Here is a 24,400-nt window from a genome sequence, read left to right on the forward strand (position 1 = left end):
CCCACATTTCAAAGAGGTATTGTAGGATACAGTGAACCTGGACACATAGAATTTGGGGCATATAAGAGCCATTCAGCCCATCTAGTCTGCCCATTTTTCCGACTTTAAAGGCTCAAACCTTTATCAGTCTGTGGTCTTGTCTTAGATCCAATAGGAATGAATGCCTATCCCATGCATGTTTAACTTTCACTGGCTCTTAGTCTCTACCACTTTGCTGGGATGCTTTCCACTTACATTACATCTAAACCTCTGACCCTCTAGTTTTAGATTAACATTATGTCCTTATTCAAAATAAACATCCCTCCTGTACTTTACTAAATCCCTTTATGCATTTAAATGTATCTACTCCCCCAAGCTATATATATATATATATATATATATATATATATATATATATATATATATATATACATACACACATTCTTCCAAAAAAGGTTCCTTATTTTTTTTTTCTATCTTTTTCCAAGCAGAAAATGAGGCGACCTGCTATATTGGGCATTCGGTCCTGGCTACGGTGCTACTCTTCTTTATGTCAGACAGGTGGTATTGCATGCCCGGTGAGTGCTGAAATACATTCTCAATAAATAGATTTACATTCTGCGTTCTGTTTTTTTTCAAATTTTTGTACTTTGGGGACATAATTTTTATTATATATATTTTTTTATTCAACTATTTTTAAATCCAGGCAGCAGAAGGGCACTGCTGTCTTGTGAAAGGCCTTCTGGCTTTCAATATAGAGAATATGATCACTCCGGAGAGCGACGATGTTCCTTCTTATTTTTTGATGTTGCTGAATGCTTCAAAAGGTTTTGCAGCAACACCGGCTAAATGAAGAAAGCTGATCGCTTTCTAAGCTCATTTAACTGCACGTCAGTTGTCGTTAATGGGATGTTTTCCGTGATGTGCCTGGCACATAAATGGTCATGAAAGTACTGCAGCTGGGTGGCCAGGTTATGGTTTTTGAAAGATAAACGTAGTATATTTGCATCTATTCAGGAGAGAGGTGTGTTTGAACGCATGACTTCACCATATGTTATAAAGGTCCGACTCCAGAAAACCTCCTGCTGCAAGAGGAGCTTGGTTGGCCCTGTACAATCTATAGCTAAATCAGTGAGAGGTCTCCTTTCGTATTGAGCTATGAGTTGTGCAGTGCCAGCTCAGCCCGTCTTGCTGCAGAAACCTCCCAGTGTTGGCCCTTTATAATACCTGGGAACTTCTGGGCTCCGGCTACCCGGAGCCTTCCCTTGCGGGACGCGGCCAGGACTGCACGCTGACGTCAGTGGGAACACCTCGTTTAATGGAAAAATGGGCGGGGAGCAGGGCGCGTCAAGACCCCGCTCCCGCGACCCGGGTCTTCCCAGGTATGTTTATGAGAGTTAAACCACAACCCCCCTCCCAACTCTCCCTTATTGTGTTAATGAAAGTGAAATCATTTTTGTTTGTTGCTGTCCCTTTTATAATGCACACAGAAACCAATAAATAGAAGTATTTACACTTACACTTGCGCTTTGCAGAATTTGACCATGTACTGGCCATGGTTTGATTGGATAGGATTTGAGTGGATGACAGGCTGTGACAGGTTTTAATTAACTCTGACATCCCATACACTTTTTTTCTTGAATCAGCAATAATTTTGGCTAACTCCTTACAGTCTGGCTACTGTAATTAGTTGTGAGTCTTCTATTTTAGAGCAATGCTTGCTTTGTTTGGAAGAACAACTGAGAATATAGGGCTTTTTCTGTCAAGTATTTGCATATAATTGGAACATCCAAATAATTTTACAGTGTGGAAAGACTGGGCTATTTTTTCCTTTCTCATAAACTGAGTTTAACAATTTCTGATTGACTTTTTGTCTCATTTTAATATCTTTAAAATATAACACAATATATTGTGAAGTTACTTTCAACTTCGTTTGCGTTCAATAATTTGAAACTTTTTTTTTCTTCCTTTGCTCAGGGTCTTGTAGAAATGGATGAAGATACGCCGGATCAAATATCTGATGAGAAACCCGTGTGTGAGACCGCTGATAATGTAGACAGGTCTAATAGCGACAATATAATTCCTAGGAAGAAATTTGCAATGTTGATGGCTTACTGTGGTCGTGGGTATCATGGCATGCAGGTATGTGTTGGATTTCATGGCAGCAAAATATGTATTTTGTAGGATGAATACAAATTGTGGGAGTAGGAGCTTGAGTAACAAGTAAAATCCACTTTGATGTAAGGGGGTAACTACTATGCTTATAGCTCCAAATATTTTCTACAATGATGGCAGAGGTGGATAGAAGTACTCAATTGACAACTAGAGAGATACCTCTTGGCTACCCTAATACTAAGGTGCAGTACACACATCCAACTGTGATTGCATGACTGAAAAGAAGTAGCAGCTTCATCAATACTGCTAAATATGTAGACACAGGGAGGTACAACCTCACAACGCCGCTGTATTAGTGAGTGCTTAAAGTACTTGTCAAAAGTGTTGGCAAGTCGTTGATCTCCTTCTGCTTGGCCCTTGGTCTCCGGTGCCTGGACTTGGACTATCTCCGCGTCGCTTCGGTTTTTCGTTTATTATTTATATGGACTTACCTTATTCCGACGTTTTGTTTTTCCGCTTCGTCTCGTAACCGTTTCGTCCGTTTCGTCCGTTTCGTCCGTTTCATTCCTGGTTCTGCTCCTCTGGGGGGTATGCTGCGACTACCGTTGTTGTAGAGGTCTTTGTCCTCATTATAGTGTCGCTCTCTTCCTCTTATTTGATTTGTTTTGTGTTTTTTTTCTTTTATTTTATTCCTTTATTTTGTTTTATACATTATACACTTTACACTATGGTGCCTCTGGGCCATGTTTTTGGCCCCTCGTGTTTACTCCACATGTGCTGTGCCTGCTGCTGCCCCTACGGGGGGTTTGCGTTTCTCCACACGTACTACACTACACTGTCACCTTTTCTTATTATTTCATTTTCTCCTCGGTTCCCCTGTTTGGTGGTTCTCACTACCCCTATTGTTTATTCTTGAGGGTATATGCTCTGATTTTTTGTTTTTCTTTCATGATTATTCTTGGTCCGTTTGTTGGCTATTGTTTCCCTGCCGGAGCCTGCCGTCCCCAGGCGTCCTGCCTGGCGGTCCTGGTCTTAGATCGTCTTCTCGATCTGCTGGCTCATTATTCAATGCTATTGCATTTGACGATTGCTTCGTCTTGGTTTGGTTATTTGTTCTTTTGTTTCTTTTCTCCCTTTCTCCTTTTTCTTTTGTTGAGCGGTATCGACGTCATTCCTGAGGGGTTCCTGCCGTTCTCTCCATGTCTCCTGAGTTAATACGTTTTACTTCTCTCAATGTTAGGGGGCTCAATAAGCCTCAGCAGCGCTCCAAATTGTTATATGTCTTGCGCTCCATGAAAACTAAGATCGCTTATATTCAAGAAACGCATTTTCTGGCTTCCAAACAGTTTAAGTTGTCTGATAGATATTTTCATTCGGTCTACTTTGCCAGTAGTCCGGATTCCAAAACTAAAGGAGTCGCTATCTTAATTCACAAGGACATTCCCTTTCAGGAGCTGGAGGTTTGGCGGGACCCTGAGGGTCGTTGTCTGTTTATTAAATGTTTTATTGGTCAACACAAAGTCACCTTGGCTAACTTATATGCCCCAAACAAGGATCAAGCTGCGTTTATAGTGCGAGTTTTAACTAAGCTGTCCGCCTTTCAGGAGGGCCTCACCGTCCTGGGGGGCGATTTTAATATGGTCCTGAATCCTGCCATGGATTGCTCGGCCTCGACCTCTCACATTTCCTTTTCTAGTATTAATAAGGTTAAGAGGCAATTGCATCTTAGTCAGTTGGTTGACGTGTGGAGGGCGCAGCATCCCCGGGATCGTGATTATACTTTCTTTTCTGCTCTTCATAAACGCTACACCAGGATTGATATGTTTTTTCTTTCCCACCATCACTTATCCCTCCTTTTTAAGACAGACATTGGTATCCAATCCTTAAGTGATCATGCCCCTGTCTGTCTCTCCCTCTCCCTCCCTAGTCTGCCTCCGAGGCTCTGGTCTTGGCGCCTGAACGACAACCTTCTGGGGAACCCCCAGGATGTTGCGGACCTGTCCGGTCACCTTCGCTCCTATTTCCAGGAAAACATCTCTCCTGACACCCCCTTCCCTACTGTTTGGGAGGCCCATAAAGCGGTCATTCGGGGCTACTTGATCAAATTGGGTTCTCGGAACAAAAAATTGGAATTGGCTTCCATTTTAAGTCTTAACCAAAGTATTGCCCAGTTGGAGTTGCGCCATAAGCGCACTGGCGATGATGCTCTCCTTCTTCAATTGCAGGCGCTTCGTGATCAACTGGCCTCCCTTTTAAATGATAAAGTTAAGCGTAATTTCCTGCTTCTGAGGAAGCACTTTTTTGAGCTGGGGGATAAGCCCGGTAAGTCTCTAGCCAGGGCTCTCCGTCATAAACGCTCGGCCACGTATGTGCCTAGGATACGGGATGCGCAGGGGACCCTCCATTATCATTCTGAGCAAATCGCCCAATGTTTTCAATCCTTTTACCAAAAGTTATACAATCTGCCGTCCCCCTCGGGTGGTTCCGCTCGGGATGCCATAGACACGTATTTATCCAAATTTCAGACATTTCGTATCTCCAGGGAGGATAGGGCGGCGCTGGACGCCCCTATTACTTTGGAGGAGCTGGATCAGGCCTTGAAGCTCCTGCCGCGGGGCAAATGCCCGGGGCCGGATGGTTTCTCCCCGGTATATTACCGAACGTTTCTCCCCGTGCTGGGCCCTCATTTGTTGAAGCTCTTTGGGGTTCTTTCTGATGGCTCGCCTTTACACCCTTCTTCTAACACTGCTGTAATCACTGTGGTCCCCAAGCCCGGTAGGGATAATGAATGCTGTGGAAGTTATCGGCCAATTTCGCTCATAAATACCGACCTGAAGCTGTTGGCTAAGATACTTGCGCTTCGGCTCCAGCCTTTGATCCCCTCCCTTGTCCACCTTGACCAAGTGGGCTTTGTCCCTGGCAGGGAAGCTCGGGATAATACGATTCGTCTGCTTAATCTCATGTCCTATTCTAAATTCCATAAAACTCCCTCTGTTTTGCTGTCTATGGACGCGGAAAAGGCCTTTGACAGGGTGGCCTGGCCCTACTTATTTGCGGTGCTGGCTAAGGCGGGTCTTGGACCCGTTTATTTGTCCCTTGTTGGGTCCCTGTACATTAACCCGTCGGCCCAGGTTAGGGTGAATGGTGTCCTGTCGGGCCGTGTCGCCCTGTCGAATGGCACCCGCCAGGGTTGCCCCCTCTCCCCTTTATTATTTATTTTGTCCATGGAACCGTTGCTTGCTGCTATACGTCTTAACCCCAACATCCTGGGCTTGCGGATAGGGGGCGTTGATCATAAAGTTCTGGCCTATGCGGATGATGTGCTTTGTTTTTTACAGGATCCCCTCATGTCTATTTCTCACCTGCTCGCTGAATTGCGCGCATTCCAGACCCTTTCTAATTATAAGATAAACCTCCAAAAATCGGACGTCCTGGGACTTAATGTTGACGAATCGCTCCGCGCCCGTTGTACTGCTTCCTTTCCCTTTCGTTGGCGTTCCGATAATATTAAATATTTAGGCCTATTTATTTCCCCTGACCTTTCCGACCTCGCCTCTCTTAATTTTATCGGGCTTCTCCGCTCCATTGATTCCGATCTGAAGAGGTGGTCCTTCCCTCACCTCTCCTGGTTCGGTCGAATGGGGGTCCTTAAAATGAATGTCCTCCCTAGGCTACTCTATCCCATCCAGACCCTCCCCATTTTCTTACCAAGATCGTTCTTCAGGGCCTGCCAGAGGCTTTTTACTGGCTATATTTGGGGGGGACGGGCCCCTAGGCTCTCGTTTTCCCATTTGACTAGGCCGAAGCTGTCAGGTGGTGTAGGGCTCCCTCATATTGAGCTTTATTGGATGGCCTCCCATCTCCGGCGGCTTGTGGAATGGTCCATCTCTGCGCCCAAACTCTGGGTTGCTATGGAGCGTTCACTTTTTGACCAACATATCTCCATTGTACCTTGGGTCCCTGAGTCGTCTCGCCCCCTTCTCATCCCACGTCATCCTACTGTCTCCCCTACCTTGAGGGTTCTTAAGAGGGTCCTCTCCAGGGGTCACCTCCTCACCCATCCTGGTCCCCTCACGCCCGTCTCACATAACCCGGCTTTTGTCCCGGGTTTATCCCTTGCTCCCTTGGGGGCGTTGCTGCCTGCTGGAGCTTCTGTGCTCCGGCTGCATCATGTCCTCGCGGGTGCTTCTTTGCGCCCGCTTCCTGACCTTTGCAAACTCCGTCCTATCCCCAAACATTTTCATTTCTTTTATATCCAACTTAGGCATTTTGTTTCAGGCTTACTCCGTGATCCCCGGGTGCTGCGTCCTCTCACGTCTTTTGAATCTCTGTGTGATGCTAGCAAGGAGACCCCTCATCTCCTGTCTCTTTTGTATTCCGCCCTGCTGGACACCACTTGTAAGACCAAGCCGTATTACTATAGCTTTTGGGAGAGTGAGCTGGGACTCCAGTTTTCGGATCAGGAGTGGGGCAACATTGCTTACCTTACTCATAAGGGGTCCATTTCTAGCAAGACGCAAGAACTGGCGTTTAAGATACTCACCAGGTGGTACAGGGTCCCTGCGGAACTCCATAAGTTCCTGCCCCAGATTTCTGCGCTGTGCTGGCGCTGCGAGTCGTCCGCGGGTTCCTATGTTCACATTTGGTGGGACTGCCCCTTGGTTCGTCCATTCTGGTCTCTGGTGTTTGCGATTGTTAAAGAGGTTTGTGACCCTGACTACCCGTTGACGCCTCAGCTGGTTCTCTTACAAGCCCCTCCTGTCCCGATTGGCCGCTATAAGCGCTCCCTGACCCTACACTTTTTGAACGCGGCCAGGGCCCTGATTCCTCAGCTCTGGAGGTCGCGCTCCACACCTCCGATTGGGATGTGGTTGCGGAAGGTTAATTTTCTTTGTCATATGGAGTCCCTGGTCATGGCCTCTAGGGGCTTGTCGCATAAGCATGAACTGCGTTGGTTTCACTGGAAGTCCTTCCTCCTATCTCCGCGGTTTCCTGCCATAGTGGGTATTGATGTCCCGTCGTCGCTATGAGGGCTATGCTCTCCCTACTTCACACATGCACACTCTCCTACACTTTTGGTTTTTTCTCCCCTTATTGTTTTTGTCTTCTCCTTTCATTTTTGACATTACTGTCGATGCCGCTCTCGTTTTGATGTTTGCCGTTTGATTGTTTTGATTTTTACCTCTCAATTCTGTGTTTCCACGCACTGAGGCGATGTGCACACGTTTATTGCCAGTATTTACTTGATTCTCACAGGCTTTTGCATCTACTGCGTTTGCTGCCTCAATTGAACCACATTTTATGCAACTTACTTGGTGTCACCCTGTCGCTCGGGTTATGGGTACTTTGTATCGTATGCATTTATGCCGCTGGCCCTTTACTGTGGTTTCCAGTCGTGTTTTGTACACCTCGATTTTTCCGTACCTCTGTTTCTTTTATGCTCCTTCATTTTGTGACTGTGTGCCATTGTGGTTCTCTTTGCAATAAACGGAATTGATAAAAAAAAAAGTGTTGGCAAGCAGTGCCCAGACGGGATCAAGAAAATTGAATAAAGCCACGATAATATTGGCAAATTCCTTAACACTTTCCTATTTTCTCTCCAATGATACATAGAGAGGTATTCACAGTGTTGTATCTTTTGCCATCTGGACATTTTCAAAGATTGTTCGCCAATATCAAGGGGCTCTAGGGCAACTTCCACTCTTGTACCAACAAAATCGACCTGATCTTAGAGTATCTTCCTATCAAATCAGAAAACCCTTACTGACAATAAAGCAATACCAGACAAGCACAATGGAGTAAAACTGTTAGAACACCTCATAACACATACATGATCTGTGGAAGGTTAATTATTATGCATTTTTCATACAGATGAATCCCAATGCACCAGATTACCCAACAATCGAAGGGACCCTGGTTTCAGCACTTGTTAAAGCAGGATGTGTTCCTGAGAGTTACTCCTCAAAAATGAATGAGCTAAAGTTCCAGCGTTGCGCTCGTACTGACAAGGTAGTATTGAACACGTGGTTTTCATTACATTTGAATAGTAATTTACGGTTTCAGCATCAGTACAATGGTTTCAGTGGACTAAAGCATCTTCTAAAACAGGAAAATGATTCTCCCAAGTTTTTTTTCTCTCAGCGTTAAAGGGTTGCATATTTTTCTCCTTTATCTAAACATCTGGTGGATGCCATTGTAGACATACATGATATTTCTGTGGCATTCCACGGTCAAACACCAAGACCTGGACCAACCATTTGGCACACTGGGCAAATGCGGAGTGGGCCTGTTGATAGTTTTATCCTTACCGATACTTCAGCAGCAGATTGGGTTGTGGTTGCTGGCTGGATAAGTGTATAGACGTAACAATGTCTTTTGAAGAAGCGATAAGCGAAACGCGTTACGTCACACGCAGAGACAAAGAGACGGCGTCAGGCTGAGCAAAGAAACAGGTGTCGAGTGGTTTGAGAGAAACGCAAGATTGTTGCAGGATATAATAGGACAGAAGAGAAATATATACTGCTTGTTGGTATCCACACTTGATTGGACTTACTTGCTACCGCTATTGTTGTTCAGAAACGGAGTAAATTACATTTGAAATCCAGATCTTCTCCTGGCACGGTCTGTGAGTGAATTCTGGCATTGCAACGTTACCACGGATAATTATGGTTGTGACTAATTAAGAGCTTGCATTTTAGGCTCCTTAGGTATTTATTCAATAAATGTCTAATATATTATTTGATATACTACACTATATGTTTTTTCTCCCTTTTCTTGAGGTCATTGAAAGAAACTAAAATAAGTGGCATTTTCATTTTCACTGCACACTCTCACCTGATGGTTAAAGTATATAGACTTAAGGTGGCTGCACTTATATTAATTGCTTTCACTAATTTTTAGTGTTATACATACTTTTTAGAAGTTCCCCTTTTAAGGTTATAATAAGGCTGTACCTTTTTGATTTTAGGGAGTGTCTGCTGTGGGTCAGCTCGTTTCTGCAAGACTTTTGACATCCTGTATAAACCCAGTAGAGGAAATAAACCTGCATCTTCCACCAGAAATCCGCATATTAGGTACTGAAAAAATTCCTATTAAATTTTTTTTTTTTTTTTTAATTGTATGTCTTATGTTGGTCTGATACTCAGCTAGGTAACTTTTTATTTATTTTTTTTTAATTTTTTTTACTACTCTGAACTAATATTGCAATGAAAAGTCAAGATATAAATACATATCACCATTTACATTCTCTGTTTTTCATGCAGGTATAAAACAGGTGACTAAAGGATTCAATTCTAAAAGCATGTGCGATGCTCGGACCTATTCTTATATGCTACCTACGTTTGCACTCTCTGGATGTGCTCCCTTTGCTCCTGACTCTAGCTTTCGTCTGCCCCGGGAACAGTTTCACCACATCAACAGATTGCTTTCCTTCTATAATGGCACACATAAGTACCATAACTTCACTGTGAAGAAGACAGCTGAAGACCCAAGTGTCTGGAGGACGATGTTTTCCGTGTCCTGTGCGGAACCGTTTGTCCACCACGGCATTGAGTTTGCTCGCATTCTGTTTACTGGACAGAGCTTCATGATGCACCAGATCCGTAAAATGATAGGTATGATCATAGCTGTAACAAGGGGCATTGTTCCTGCTGAGTTTCTCACACAATGTGTGCAAACGGAAAAGTTTAGCCTCCCTACAGCCCCTGGACTAGGCTTGGTACTTGAGCATACTCACTTTAATATATACAACAGTCGTTATGCTGGTGATGGGTTTCATGAAGCACTTACATGGGAAGAGACTTTGCCTGCTATAAATGCTTTCCGTGAAGAGAAGATAACTCCTGTTATACTTGAAGGAGAGTTAGAAGAGCTTTCCATGTGCTGTTGGCTAGATAAACTAAAGCATCACAGTTTTCTACAATTACAAAGGACCTCTTGAATCAACCACACTTGTATACTAGGAAAAGCATCATGGGATCCTTACGTACCTTTTTTAAGTTTGTGTAGCCAACAGAAACCAGTTAAGTAAGATATGCTTAATTTTTCTTTTAAGAAGTAGTAACTTTTAAATAAACTGTCTTGGCATTTTTGTAATATAACTGTGCCTTTGATATATATCCCCCCCCCACTCTGCAGAGTGTTTCAAGGAACAGACCTCATACTCTCATTGTATCAATGATCTCCCCACCAGTCCTGCTTCTCCAGCACCGGACTTGTCTGATAGCCTGTTAAATAGTCTAACTTGCCAACGTTCAATTGATTTATTTATGATTGCACACAGTGTGTTTAAGTTTACTAAATAATGTTATGTTCCTGAGTAGAGTAGATATTTGATTAAGTGGCCTTTTTTTACGCTACTAGCAAACCTCTAATTTGTGGACGATACAAAATACTTTGCATTATCTTTCCATCTTATGTATTTCGTCCTTCCGACTTAGATGTAGGTATCGGGCTTACCTCTATGACACACCCTTAAATAAACCACCAACTAGTTGATGATTAATTTAACAGGTGTCAACTCTGTACATTACTTCTGAGCATAATAACTTTATACAAACCACACACACATTAAAACCAACCCGACAAGGATTTCCCTAACTCAGGGCTTGACAAATCTGTTGTGAATCTAGGCACCAGCTAAAAAAGTTAGGAGCCAGGTTTTTTTTTTAAACTAACAGTTGGTCAGGAGTGATCTGATCATCATCAGCCCACTTACTAAACTCACAGCATTTGACCTGGAAGCACCCTCGACTTTCAGGTAAGTGCTGTTTTTTGTTTTTAATTTTTTTTTGATAAATTATTTTTTTTTCTTAACTCTTTCAATGCTGATGTTCCATTAGAGTACAGCATTGACTGATATTTAGTCCCCCTGCAATGCCACAATTGTGGCATTGAAGGGGTTAATGCTGCACTGTCGCTCTCATGGAGCGATCAGACAGCAGGGGAGGCTTGGGGCTGGTCTCCACACTCATGTGGAGACCGACGAACCCTCTTCCCCTGGCCCTGAAGCTGCCTCTGGCAGCTGGGACGCAATTGCTGGTCTATACACCAGCCGTTGCAGGAAGGAGTCTCTTTGATGACTGCTGTAGGCTTCCATGCCTACAGGAGTCATCAAAGGGCTTGTGGGGGCTCGTTTTTGCTGTTGCTCGTCTGCAAGATCCGCGTGGGATTTGTCGAGCCCTGCCCTAACTAATATAATTATAGTAATGTTTTCAATTAATCTATCATGGGTTGTGATATTATCCCATAATATCCCATAAATAGCACAACCGTTTATTACAAAACCAGCCATTCTAAAAAATAAAGCATTATTATAACAAATAACCTATGTCCCATTCATGATTTCAACCATTGAGTCTACTTCTCATAGTGAAGATTCAATGCATCTCATGTTGACACATTTTCTTATGCAGGTCACCACCCTCACTGAAAGCGTAACGCTTTCAATGATCTGAAACTTCAGAGGTTATGTACCAGCGCTTTCCCAAAGGGGATTTGCCATTCAAATTCCCTACAGAACTCATATGTTCCCTATACGACACTTTAAATCCAGGGCGGAAGGGCCCTTTCTAAACTATTTTGAACACACAATGTGACACCGCAGCTGTGCATACAGTGTGTGAGCGGGAGGTGGGATGTATGCATGTGTGTATGTGAGCATGGATGTGTAATTGTGTGTGTCAGTATGGATACAGCAACAAGGGTCGCACCAGGCCCCCCAGAGGCATGGGCCCATCATGGCTGCAACCGCTGCACCCCCTGTAGTTATGTCAGTGGCGCTGGATATGTGCCGGTGTCTACCAACTCCCAGTGCCCAGCTGCTGCTGCTTTATCTCCTTCCTTACTCTGAAGGATCAATTAATCAAACTGGTCCAATTTTTGGAGAAACTGAGTCCCATAGTCTGCTGCTGGATGTTTGTATCCAGTGGTGCAGTGTGGATCTCTTCCTTAACCCTGAGATGGTGCTGCTGTAGGTGAAAGGTGAGTTTCATCCAAGCCAAATGGCCAGGAAACAAAATGCATTGCTTGAAAATGAATGTGGCAAAAACAAAAATTTCATCCAAATCGAATTTGTCCCCGAGAACAAGACTAATATCAAGTGCCTCTTAAATAGTAAAATAAATAAAATCTTATATATACACACACTCACAAGAGTGGGACCTATCAAATGTAGGCTCATGGGTAGCAGGAAAAAATGAGGGCACTTGTACTGTAGTCTCGTATCGGGGTTTCGCAGGACAACCTCCCTCAATGTGGCTTTGAAGAAACGACGCTAGAGATACATACCTGGTAACTTGTGGGCCCCATCTAGAGCCCTGCGCGTGGTGGCTTTTTTAATCCCGCTCCCTCAACGTGGGTGTTCCGCTCCTGCCACAATCACGCCCACCTCCTTATCTGAACTGCAGAGTTCCCGCGCAGCCCCGCAAGGCTGCCTTCTCGCTGCTCCCTCACAGGGTCTCTTCTCTTGCTCCGCCCAGGAACAAGGCGGAGTCATGGGAAGTGACGTCTCTTCACGTGACTCAGTTTTGTTCCTGGGCGGAGCAAGAGAGGAGACAATGTAAGGGAGAAGCGAGAAGGCAACCTTGCGGGATTACCGGGACCCGCAGGTATGGTGCCTGACCGCCTGCTCCCGCCCGCAGCACCAGCAAGACCGCCCGCAAGTTTTTTGGTGGGTCCCGTGGGACCCGCCTCCCAATGCAGCCCCATCCACCCAGAGCGTACTCTTTCGGGACCAGCCCCGACTGCCCCGTGACGTCAGTGGGCAGTCCTGCTGACATCGTAAGAAACACCCCCATTTAAAGGGTAAATGGGCGGGGCGTGAGGTGTGTCAGGACCCTGTTCCTGCGACCCGAAGGATGTGGGAAAATGGAAAAGCAGCTCTGCTTCCTGAGAAACCCAGAGAGTTCCCAGGTATACAGATATATTAGGAGCAGATAATGGAAAAGATGGCCAAAACTAAAGTGTATTTGTTTTTACTATAAAATGCATAGTATATGCTTATTTTAAAAGTAGTAACAATATGTGAACATTTAGCCAGCCAGGAATGCTAACATCTAGTTCCTTATTCCGTGTATTTTCAACAGAGGGTAAATGTTACTTCCAGGTGTGTGCTGGTGCCGCCTATCCATGTTCTTACTTCCTATGTCTATGTCAACGCGTTTTGCTACAGGAGCCTCATCGATGGACGTCTGACCGCTTCTTGTTGGTGGTGTTAAGCCTCTCATTGCTGTAAAAGGTGGCTTTTAAACTGGATTGTGTTGTATAAATTTATGACAGTGTCATGATATACATGATATGGACAAATGTATTGGGACATCTGACCACTGCACCAACCGGGACTTTTGTTATATCACATTCTAAATACACATACATTAGATGCTGAAGGGTACATACCAAGACATTTTGGACAATGCTATGCTTCTAACTTTGTGGGAACAGTCTGTGCCCCAGTGTACAAAGCAAGGTCCATGGAGAGATGGTTGGATGAGTTTGGTATGGAAGTCTGGCCGCACAGAGCCCTGACCTCAACCCCATTGAAGACCTTTGGGGTGAACTAAAGCGGAGATTGCGAGCCAGACCTCCTCCAACATCAGTGCCTGACCTGATAAATGCTCTACTGGATGAAACACTCCAATATCTTGTGGAAAGTCTTCCCGGAAGAGTGCAAATTGTTATACAGTAGCTGCAAAAAAAAGTCCTCGTGTGTAATGGTTAGGTGTCCCAATACTTTTGTCCAGATAGTGTATAATAATATACATTTTACACACACAAAACGTTTAATACGTGAAAATAAACAGGAATGAAATTTATGGTGTTTAAAAATGATTCATAACATTTTAAAATCTATATATATGTATAATATATATATATATCTTTAACTAAGACATTATCCAGGATATACAAAAGATTCTTTTTAAAAAACATTATTTTAAAATGTAATAAAAAGAAAAATAATAAATCACATTTATTTGTACAAACCGATGTAAAGATTAAAAGTAGAGACATTTATAGAACATGTTTTCTATACATGTTTATAGAACATGTTTTCTTTACATATTACACACACACACATATATATATATGTGTGTGTGTGTGTAATATGTAAAGAAAAGAAAACCAAACAAAAACAAAACAAAAAAAAATATATATATATATATATTTATTTGACTAAACCGCAGACACATCTTTAAGGGCGGGTCCTGAATGAGGTGAGGGGAGGGACCATCCTTCAATCCTAACCAATCAGCATCTGCGCACTTGTCAGGGAGCTCGACCGGCTGTCAGTGTGCCGTGTAGCATTCGAGCGGGTCACCCTTACCCTGTCTCCTGCAGCATTCATGGAGTATACGGAGGTGGCCAGGTCCGCTGCGGATAAGCTTCTGTCCTACAGCAAGGACGAGAGCGGCTGGAAACTGTGCAAAAAATCCGTGAGTAAATGTCTGGCCTGAGTGCGGGCTGCTGCGGCAGCGCCGTAAGGGTTAAACCAATCAGTTATCCTCTATAATACTCCGTGTCACGTCTCATCGAGTTCCGTGCTGTATGCGCAAAGCGCTTGCTGCTTACACTGGAAGCTGATCATGCGAGACGTTCTGGTAGTAGAATGCTCACAACCTCCAGCCACAAATCTGTGGCTGGGATGATGGGACTTTTAGTCCACAAAAAAATCTGGATGACCCTGGTTTCAGTAAAGAATGTGTGGTCATTTTGCCGGTATATATAGAGCTGCAGTATGCTGTCATTTGGCTGGTAGGTGTAACTAGGTAAGGTGTTTGGACTCCTGCCATTGGTCAGTTGTCCGTGACGTAATATCACGCAATTCTCGCTGAAATAAGGAAATAGGGCTATTTTTGGGTCGTACTGTGGGTGTGAAAATTTACTGTAATGAGAATACAGATATATGTACATAACACAATGCAAACATTTAATAATAATATATATTTTTAAAAGCAAGTTTCAAGTTGTTCCTTTGTATGTATTAGTTTATCATTGTTGACACAGTTCTAATATGTGTGCATATAATATATAATCTAATATTAATAATCTGTAATAGAGTGGAGTAGAATCTGAGCCATTGTTCATCACCTCTGGCAGGAATCCACTGATAAGTTATCAAACAGGAGCTAGGAATAGATAGCAATAGGCTGAAGTATCAGATCTGGAGTCATAAATCTTTACTTGCTACATATCCACGGGTGTAAAACAAACTATCAAACAAACTATAACAAACCAAATTCAGATGAAATGAATACATTCTAAAACAGAGAAATGGAAATAGACAAATAAACATACACCAGATGTGTTTGCAGTCTGTTCACGTAAACAGTTATTAGCTAAAGGTAACTCTCCAGGTGTTCTTGAAATACATTTCCAACATGGGAATTCAGGTAGGAAACTTTTAAAAGCTTTAAAGAATCAGCACCAGCAGGCAGTACTGGGATGCCCTCATGTAATGCAAAGTGCAATGGCTAAAGAGACTAGAATTTTGCTGATTTAACTATGCATTATGCAGGGTCTGCCAAGCTCTTCCTACAGCTGAAGCTCGCTGGAGTTGGCCCTTCATAATGTTTCGTGACATCAAGGAGTTGAAACCATGCTCCTGTCAACACCTGCATTACTTAATAAACCCCAATAGGCAGCAGCATATTCTAGTCTAGGCTGACCAGGCCTATGGCTGTGCTCCCACTGCCGCAAAACTGGGGATCCCAAGAGGGGCAATCTGCCCTGCTGCTGTGCTGCTACTCAATGGCCCTGTTTAAAGGGAGAACTCGGATCTATACCCAACCGACCCATTTACACTACCCATGGGCTGCTTTACAAGGCTGCATGCACCTTTAGGACATGGAGCGCCGGGGTATGACATCATATCCTGTCACTCCTATAGGAGGATGGTGGATGTAGTGGGGCACTGCCTTGGGTAAATGCAATAGGAGTTATGTATTACACGTAATTCTAGTGTAAAGACAATTGCTCTTTCTTTATTACATCAGGGCTAGATTTACCAGGTGCCCCTAGGCCTTTAAAAAGGCTTTGTATAGGCATAAAATGAGCAGGTCATAAGACAAACTGGGCAGTCCTGGAATTGGCAGAGCACGTGCAAGACTTGGTGGGGTTAGCATTAAGCCCCTGCCTTTTTACTTCATTATATAAATATCCTTACCCCCAGATATAGTCTGAAAACCTTGCATTGTAACCTTAAGGTGTGACGAGCAACAGATGTCTTTAAACTGCCCTCACACTTTCTGATGGTGATTTTTGATGATTATTGGTCAACAGACAATAAGAATCAATGGGTAATTCTCAGCAGTTGTGAATATATATATATATATATATATATATATATATATACACCCATAACATTTGTTTTTTAAAAAAACTTTTTTGGTGTTGCTTACCAGGGAGAAATTGCTGTGCATTGGAGGCCATCGTGTGAGTTTTCTGGAAATCTGTAAGTTTTGCTGTAAGATTCTAAACATTCTATTCACTGACATGTTTGGCTTTTCTCTCATTTTGGTACAATATATAATGTATATATATTTAAAGTATGATCAGTCATAGTTGGCGGTTAAAGCTTAGTCACTTATAAACTACTGTGCACTATTGTTACAGTTAATCATAAACTAGCTAACAATCTTTTTTTATCTACTCAGTTGCAATCTCCTGAAATTTATTACCTGTATTTCCTACTAGATAGCATTCATGATACATACCTTAGAAAATGACATTGACTTTTTGAGATCATACCTATTATAAATATGCCTACTTCTAAAGCACTTTTTCAACTAGTCTTACCCTAAACTACTTTTGATGTTAGGTTGTTTATCTTCCATCCTCTCGGTAAAACTTTTTTGAGTAAACTTCTGACTTTCAAGTTTAAGACTATGACCTCATGTTCTAACATTTCTCCTCCTCTGAAATAAACTTATCTCCTGTACTTTGGTAAATATGTAAGTATTTGAATGTTTCTATCACATCACCTCTCTAAATTCCTCAGAGAGTCGAAGGATCTTACTCCTTACTATCCTTACTTCGACCAATATGGCCATATTACTTTTCCTTTTTCTTAATACATTATTGTGGCATTTTATTGATATGACATCATAGTATGGGGTATAGGTTATAGTAAGCATATGCAAATTGGACTATCCATGGACTAATTGGGAATGCAAGATATTTTATACTGCTTTTAAATTACAGATATAAAGGAGAAGCAATCATAAATGCAAATTCAGAACATGTTTGGAAATGTTTGAAGCCGGAGCCTCATGGATTGAGAGTCAAATGGGATAGTAATGTTGAAGATTTCCAAATTATTGAAGCAATTACTGATGTAAGTAATTAATTGATAGGTTGGCTTTTTTCCTGTTTTTCAGCTCTAATCCATAACTCTTTAACAAACAACTATGAAACATAAAAATAATACGAAAGAGACCATCAATGACATATTGTCAAGCACTGCATGGGTTGAGCTGGGTTGAGCTGGGTTGAGCCAAATCCACTCATAGACCCACTCGAGGACCTAAATATGCTATGCGGAGTAGTTGGTTTCAATGGCTTAATGCCATCTTGCACACCCCCACAAACACTCAAATCAATGATTAACAGCTACTACCGTTACTGTTTGTTTAGTACAATACTAATTAGACAGAAAAGTTCCTTGGTAGACAATATAAATATTCGATTCTATAAAATGTCAAAGTAACAGAAGTTTCTTTTGTATTTATTTTTTTTTATTGAGTTCTAGGCACTTGACTAAGCGATACACGTTTAATACAAAATATTCCTTAATATGAAGCAAAAAAACCCATGTTATTCAATTATCTTGCTGATTTCTCTATATTTTCAACAATATAAAGAGATTCAAATTAAGCAGCCAATCAAGATGTGGGGTTTGTAGCATGCTAGTGATATGTATTTCAAATTAAAAAGTTATTATAAACACTGACTTATATTAAATAATTATGTATGATATATATTGTGTTGCTATGTTTAGGATATCTCTGTATGCCGGACTATAACACCTTCAGCTGCCATGGGAATTATTGCTCCACGCGACTTTGTAGATGTAGTGCTAATTAAACGTTATGAGGATGGAACAATTGCATCTAATGGTGAGTAAAGCCCTGACAAGTGAGATATATTAAATAAATATTCATTGACAGTATGATTTTCAAAATGTTTTTAGTTCTTGTTCTGTCCAAAACCACCTCAATGTGCCATGTTAAAAATATCTCAGAATAAGAATTTATGTTTATGGGGAGTTATTTGGTTGCATATATTGTATAGAGTTCTTGGGATTAAAATCAGCCTTGGTAATTTGGTAATACTTATATTTAAAGAGCCGATGCCCGCAGGCTGAGAGACAGGATCTACAGAATAATAGATATAAAGGTACATGTAAACATCAGATTTTTATTAAAGCATATATGTCACTTTTTTCCATGCCCTACATCTTCCAGTTCAGTACACTAAATCAAACTATGAAGTGTATTATGGACTGGAATGAGCAATACTAATTACTAAAAATATTGTGTCACGTGTATATCATGGAAGCAGTCTTAGCCTCCTTTTCTCAGGATCTGTATGATTATTCTTCCCCATAAATTCATTTTAATCCTGTTGTTAAGATTCTGTATGTTGATTGTTGGTTCAGGCAAGGTTGTACAAGGTTGACTCCATGAGTTTGAGTTGAAAGTTTAAATCATAATTCTAGTACAATGGAAACCCAAATACTTGTATTTCTTCAGATGATAAATATCTGTTTTTGCCTATAATTTATTTGGAATTTGGAATATGAGTTCATTCAGTTCGATTTGCAATGCCAGATAAACAACTTACTTTTCTCATGCTTTTTTAGCGACCAATGTAGAGCACACAGGCTGTCCACCTCAACGAAATTTTGTTAGAGGATTTAATCATCCATGTGGTTGCTTATGTGTGCCGGTTCCTGGGTAAGAATACATCAATTTGGTCTTGTATTGTATTTTTCATTTGATAACAGCAGTAAATACACAGATTTGCCGAGTCTGACACCTTTACATGTATTTATTACATACTCAACTGATTTAATGCAAAACTATGACTTTCTATGACCCAAATACTATGCTTTTCTTAAGAGCTGCATTATTATTGCACTATATAATGCTATTACAATTATACTATTAATGTATCCAATTCTTAAGTTGCTGATTGTGTAGGTAGCTTGTTAAGGTCTATTTGCAAAAACATGTACTATATGCAGTTTTAGTTAGGTTTGGGCGCCGGCCAAGTCTTTGTGTTTGTCTTTGGGAAAAAAAAATCTTCGTATTCTAACGATAGTTGCCCATTCCCATGTTCATTTCGGGTGAATATTCGTATACGTTCTTCATATTTGTTTTCCTCTTTGTTTTCTAGCAGGGATTAATACTGGGTTAACACTGTAAAAGTACGCAGTCGTAAGAGCGACTCTGTTGGTCCTCTGGCTGCTCTTCTAGGTTCTTCCTAGAAGATGTTGGAGCATAATAGTTTGTCTTTCAGGTTGGAATAGATGTATGTTTGTAGGAGTTCCAATTTACAGTCTCAGACCCGACTACTGTTTTTGTAAAGTAACCGTGTGCTTCTTTTCTTTTACCGTTACAGAGAGCCAGAGAAGACACAGCTACTAAGCTTCTTCCAAACAGATCTTAGCGGGTATCTTCCAAAGTCAGTGGTGGAATCATTCTTTCCCTACAGCATGACACATTTTTACAACAATCTTATAAAAGCTGTTAAAAACCTGAAAGTATGACACGTAATGATATATTATATAAAAGATTCCACAGCTCCATTAACGTTCGTACAGAGTATAATAAAGAAGAACACGCATCCACAGGAAAACCATTGCTCCTGGTAAAAACCATCAAATGGAAGCTGCAGACAAGCACTTGTGATTCATTAACTGAAAAAATGCTTGCTTGTATTTTCATTTGCTTCATGTATAGTTTTATATGAAATGAGTCTATAATGTGCGTGTATGTTGCATGTATCTATGTGTATTTTACATTAAGTTCCATAAAAAGGTACTTTTAAATAGATCTGTAGAACATAAAAACTCTCTAGAACATTCAAACATTAACTTTATTCTGCTATGGGCTGATCACACATCTAGGATTTCTTTCTTAATGCTTTTTATGTTTGTCTAAGGGAAGGACCAAGTTGGGTTTGAGGTCTTAGTGTACAGTACATATAAATTTTGGGAAAAAAGTCATACCTAGTTTGCCCATCAGGTGCCAATCAACTCAAGGAGTTCATGTACCCATTGGGAAATATGTTGAAAGCATGCAGAATATGAAAACATGCAAACCAGATATAAAAACAATGAAATAACAATGGAAGATTTTTTTTTAAGAATATGTAGGTAGCTGTTTTATGTTCTAGAGATTGACAAATATTTTTTTGGTGTGGGGGTAGGCACACGATACAGAAATTGATTTTATTATTTTTATTGAAAAATACACTCCTTTTTCCCCTGGTCTTATGTTATATTTTACATAGCATTCATTAAAAGAATAATATTTTATTAACCATAAGATAATTGTATACCTTGTTATTTAGAGCAACGGTGAATAACCTGCTGTCTGTATTTTTGGATCATTAGTTATAGGAACCTTCAGGTGAGATACATCCCAAGAACACCTGGAGGGCTTTAGACTTTTCAGCACTTAACTAGAGTTAATTGCCAAAATTCCAAAAATATTATATAATATACCTATTTTTCTGTAATATTGAAATATATATTATGCTTTTATTAAAAAAGTGTCCGATGACTAATTTTAATAAAAATGTGTGTATTGACATGTTTATGGGAAGTAAAACACAATTCAAACAGTTGTCCAGCAAGTTTATTAGCATTTATTTTAAATGTCTATTTACAAACATAGCATAAAACACACAGCGTGACTATTTACAAGATAAGGCAAAATAATAATGCATTAACACTGTCCCCATGTTCTCTGGAGATTCTTGGTCCACATTACATTAGATTATATTAACTGGCTGTGTAATTAGATGAAGTAGTATGGAATTGTTTTAACACTCATCACTGTCCAGTTTTACCAGGTTACAAATATTGTACATTAAGCTGTTATATGGGACAGTAGGGCGTCCACTTAGTATATTTTTATTTTATTTTTTCTTAAGCGCCTTAGAAAAATATATCTTATATTTTTTTTAATGTATTACAGAATAAAAGTTATGTTTTAATTGATTTACACATCCAGTAAATATATTCACAACTATCTGATTTAATTCCACCGGACCCCATACAGTCTTTAGGGTCCACATTAGATAATGGCAAAAGGTTAAAGTCACTGGTACAGGCAGATATAACCCTGTATATTATTTGGATTTGTTTCTGATTAGTTTAAGTATATTAAATACTGGCGCGGTCCTTGACCAAACAGCAACACAAGCAAGTCGTCCCCTATAGGAACATACCATGTATTTATTTATTTAGTTATTATACATTTAGAATGCCAACATTAAACCTGATTAAATAGATACATGCCACAAAATTAGATAATGGCACATTTTTAGTCTCTTGATTCAATTAAAGCTATTTTAGTATAAGTGCAGTTTACTTCCTTAACTCAGGATATGTTAATTTAAAAGGCTTTTTGCTATATCTTTGTTCAAATGATCTCCTTCTCACTTGTTTAGAGTACCCACACAAATTATATATTTTTGGTCGGGTGAGGGCAATCAGGGGACTTTTGGTTGCAGGCTACTTCTGCTAGCAGGGACACAAGGTATTAAGGGGCTTTTTCAAATCAGTTTTGTTTCATTTGTCTTTAATTTATTTGTAAACAACAGGGGTGATTTTTGTAATGATATGTTGCGTTATAAAAGTGTTATTAAGCTTGTAGGTGGAACAGCACCTTTAATGCACTCTTCAGATCTTTAATGCCCATGTATTTCAAAAGAATGCTATAAGTAACTACACTAGCATGTGCCCTAATCTGTATCTAATAGCTGTACACTTGCTTGCTTTTGTAAGGGATGCTTACTCCGGTAAGTGGAGACACTACAAAATACACACCCTAACTTGATTTGTCGCCACCTGGAAATCTAGAATTCTTATAGAGCATTGAATATTAAGGGATGAATTAATTTTAATGTTGAAATTGTGTGAGAACTAATTGTATGCATCTGTGGTAGAGGGTTGAATAAAGAATCTTGTTAAATTTAGACAATGTTGCGATTTATTCACTTAAGGTAACATTATGAAGGGCCAACCCCATTGAGCTTCTAGTCCAAGAAGAGCTTGGATGGCTCTTTTTAAACCATAATTAATTGAGATTCCTTTGAAAGTCACCACACTGACTGAACGATATATTATGCAGGGCCAGCGCAGATTTCCTGCAGAGAAATTAGCCTGGGATGGCTTTTTATAATTTATGGATTTCAAACCACAACTCTCTTGCAAGAAATGACAGTGATGATTTTACAGTGGCCTAATTTCAATACAGAATGATCCCCTCTAACATATATTGGGTGATTTATACTCCCCTTGGCGTGACAAGTTCAGCTCCCACTGGCCGTGATGGCTTTATACTTGCCTTTACCCCGTCCCCCCCCCCCAAAAAAAAATCAGGTCCCTAACTGCTATATAGCTACAGGAAATAATAGTTTATAGATCTGCAGCCGGATGGGTGCATCATTCTTACTGCCTACAGTTCTAGGTATATCCATACATTTTACAGCATTCTAATACATTAATACATAAAAGATCTGACATCTAGTCACCTGACATTAATGACAGCACATTGTCCCTCTTGCCCATTTGACAACAGGGTTTTTATTTAACTAAAGGAGACTTTGCAGGATAGTTGCGTTTCAGCTTCCTGACTTTACTATATGTTATGAAGATCCAAACCCAGCAAGGTTCAGGAATTTCCCTTGTAACTGAGGAGAGACACAGCAAGGGCCTGACTGCCAAAGTCGTCGAATCTGGCTCCTGGTGCCCCCCTGCCCTCCCATGCCAGAATATGTCTTCCTTCATAAAGAATAGTGAAGTGAGAAGAATTAAAACCACATCTCTCCTTCAGAGTATCCCACCTACTCTCTTTAGTAAATAAACCTTGTCGCCCATAAACAGCTGTGAAAATCTAACAGTATCTTAAAATAAGCAGGGGATGACTGGCATCATGAACCAGGAGACCAGGATTAGCGAATACTGCTGTGTGTACCGGAGGTGGAGAATCATTTCAATTCAATGATGTCAATGGAGTGGGTTTACCCTTTGTTTGCCTTTCCCTAAATACACACTGTTGTTGATTATATACAGTAGTCTATGGCATGGAGTCATATCATATCCACCATAGCATATTCCTTTAGTGCTAATCAGCCACCTTACAGGTATTTCAGGCCAAAGACCAGCCTTAAGATGTAACTGTTACAAATGGATGCGATAGTAACACATTCTGTTGAGCATAATTCTGATGAGCTATCAAATGCCACTACTTATTGGTTTATAACATTACTGTAGGTTCTTCTAATGACAGCCTGGACAGGTCCATTAGGCAGAGATTTAATGGCAGTCCAGGCTTCAAACCGCGTCAGACCCTGTAAACTGATGTTTCCCAGCTGGAGTAGCTCATCACCAGATTGCACGGCACTGTTCTTTTCTGATACACCTACAGAAACAAATATACAGTACATACGTATATTGTATAAGAAACAAAATAAACATGAATACAAATTATTGCAGAACCATGAAATTCACACCTGCAATTTCTGCAAGGTATTTCTTAAGTCTGCTGTTCAAAGGAAATCATTGATTTAATATGATGTACCTTATATCTAAAAATTATTTTCTATATTAAAGATACATTTTAAGATTGTGGCACCCACTATTAAGAGAAAGACAAAATAATGTAGCTAAATATTAGGCCCAAGTGAGTAAATGTAAAATACTATTGGCGGGAGCCCATAGGCATAACTGTTGTTTGTTTATTGTCTAACTGCAAAATATCAGAGGCTTGAGTGATTTATATAAAGAACATTTCTTAAAGAGAATCAGGAGGCAATAAGGGTCTACTCGGACATTCTTCCTAAAGTATGTAAGAAACACAAAGATCAGAGCAACCCAGAGGGCAACTGTGCCCCTTTGCTCATCATCTCCTGATCACAATGGAAATGTTAGTAGGTTGACATGTACTCAGCAGGCACGCTTCGCCTTCTTGACTAGGTATTTTCTCTTTGGTTAGCACCAGTATAAACCTAAAAAAACCAAGCTCGTAGGGAGGTCTCTGGTCCAGATGTGTATTTATTTTCATATTTATAGCCTTGT

At 40.7% G+C, this 24,400-nt stretch overlaps 3 protein-coding genes and 1 long non-coding RNA gene across 4 annotated transcripts in view; 2 read left to right on the plus strand and 2 right to left on the minus strand.

Moving 5' to 3' along the window:
• Positions 1-474: 474 nt before the first annotated feature.
• Positions 475-10,193, plus strand: LOC128492845 (pseudouridylate synthase 1 homolog). The gene is made up of 5 exons (XM_053465561.1): positions 475-557; positions 1,957-2,121; positions 7,966-8,103; positions 9,062-9,167; positions 9,357-10,193. Exons 2-5 carry the CDS (start codon positions 1,969-1,971, stop codon positions 10,031-10,033), a joined length of 1,074 nt encoding a protein of 357 aa, XP_053321536.1. The 5' UTR covers positions 475-557; positions 1,957-1,968; the 3' UTR covers positions 10,034-10,193.
• Positions 10,194-13,382: 3,189 nt separating this feature from the next.
• LOC128492848 (uncharacterized) lies at positions 13,383-14,727 on the minus strand. The gene is made up of 3 exons (XR_008354143.1): positions 14,613-14,727; positions 14,414-14,500; positions 13,383-13,777 (listed from the first exon to the last, which is right to left on the minus strand). It is a non-coding gene; the product is annotated as an uncharacterized LOC128492848 (long non-coding RNA).
• STARD5 (StAR related lipid transfer domain containing 5) lies at positions 14,359-20,940 on the plus strand. The gene is made up of 6 exons (XM_053465563.1): positions 14,359-14,522; positions 16,491-16,540; positions 17,290-17,422; positions 18,086-18,203; positions 18,950-19,043; positions 19,711-20,940. Exons 1-6 carry the CDS (start codon positions 14,433-14,435, stop codon positions 19,856-19,858), a joined length of 633 nt encoding a protein of 210 aa, XP_053321538.1. The 5' UTR covers positions 14,359-14,432; the 3' UTR covers positions 19,859-20,940.
• A 1,963-nt stretch (positions 20,941-22,903) lies between these two features.
• The window catches only part of IL16 (interleukin 16), a 34,453-nt gene continuing 32,956 nt past the window's right edge, over positions 22,904-24,400 (minus strand). The window contains exon 20 of the mRNA XM_053465560.1: positions 22,904-23,744. Coding sequence (XP_053321535.1) covers positions 23,572-23,744 — 173 coding nt within the window. The 3' untranslated portion in view covers positions 22,904-23,571. The remainder of the gene's footprint in view (positions 23,745-24,400) is intronic.

The sequence above is a fragment of the Spea bombifrons genome, chromosome 4, assembly GCF_027358695.1.
Source record: "Spea bombifrons isolate aSpeBom1 chromosome 4, aSpeBom1.2.pri, whole genome shotgun sequence".
Classification (NCBI taxonomy): domain Eukaryota; kingdom Metazoa; phylum Chordata; class Amphibia; order Anura; family Pelobatidae; genus Spea; species Spea bombifrons.

What these genes read in the sequence shown, in the direction of transcription:
- LOC128492845 (XM_053465561.1), top strand. Translation starts at nt 1,969, where the DNA reads ATGGATGAAGATACGCCGGATCAAATATCTGATGAGAAACCCGTGTGT. An exon ending in GTGGGTATCATGGCATGCAG is followed by an intron (nt 2,122 to 7,965) that starts GTATGTGTTGGA and finishes TTTTTCATACAG; the next exon opens with ATGAATCCCAATGCACCAGA. An exon ending in GTTGCGCTCGTACTGACAAG is followed by an intron (nt 8,104 to 9,061) that starts GTAGTATTGAAC and finishes TTTTGATTTTAG; the next exon opens with GGAGTGTCTGCTGTGGGTCA.
- STARD5 (XM_053465563.1), top strand. Translation starts at nt 14,433, where the DNA reads ATGGAGTATACGGAGGTGGCCAGGTCCGCTGCGGATAAGCTTCTGTCC. An exon ending in GGAAACTGTGCAAAAAATCC is followed by an intron (nt 14,523 to 16,490) that starts GTGAGTAAATGT and finishes GTTGCTTACCAG; the next exon opens with GGAGAAATTGCTGTGCATTG. An exon ending in TTATTGAAGCAATTACTGAT is followed by an intron (nt 17,423 to 18,085) that starts GTAAGTAATTAA and finishes TGCTATGTTTAG; the next exon opens with GATATCTCTGTATGCCGGAC.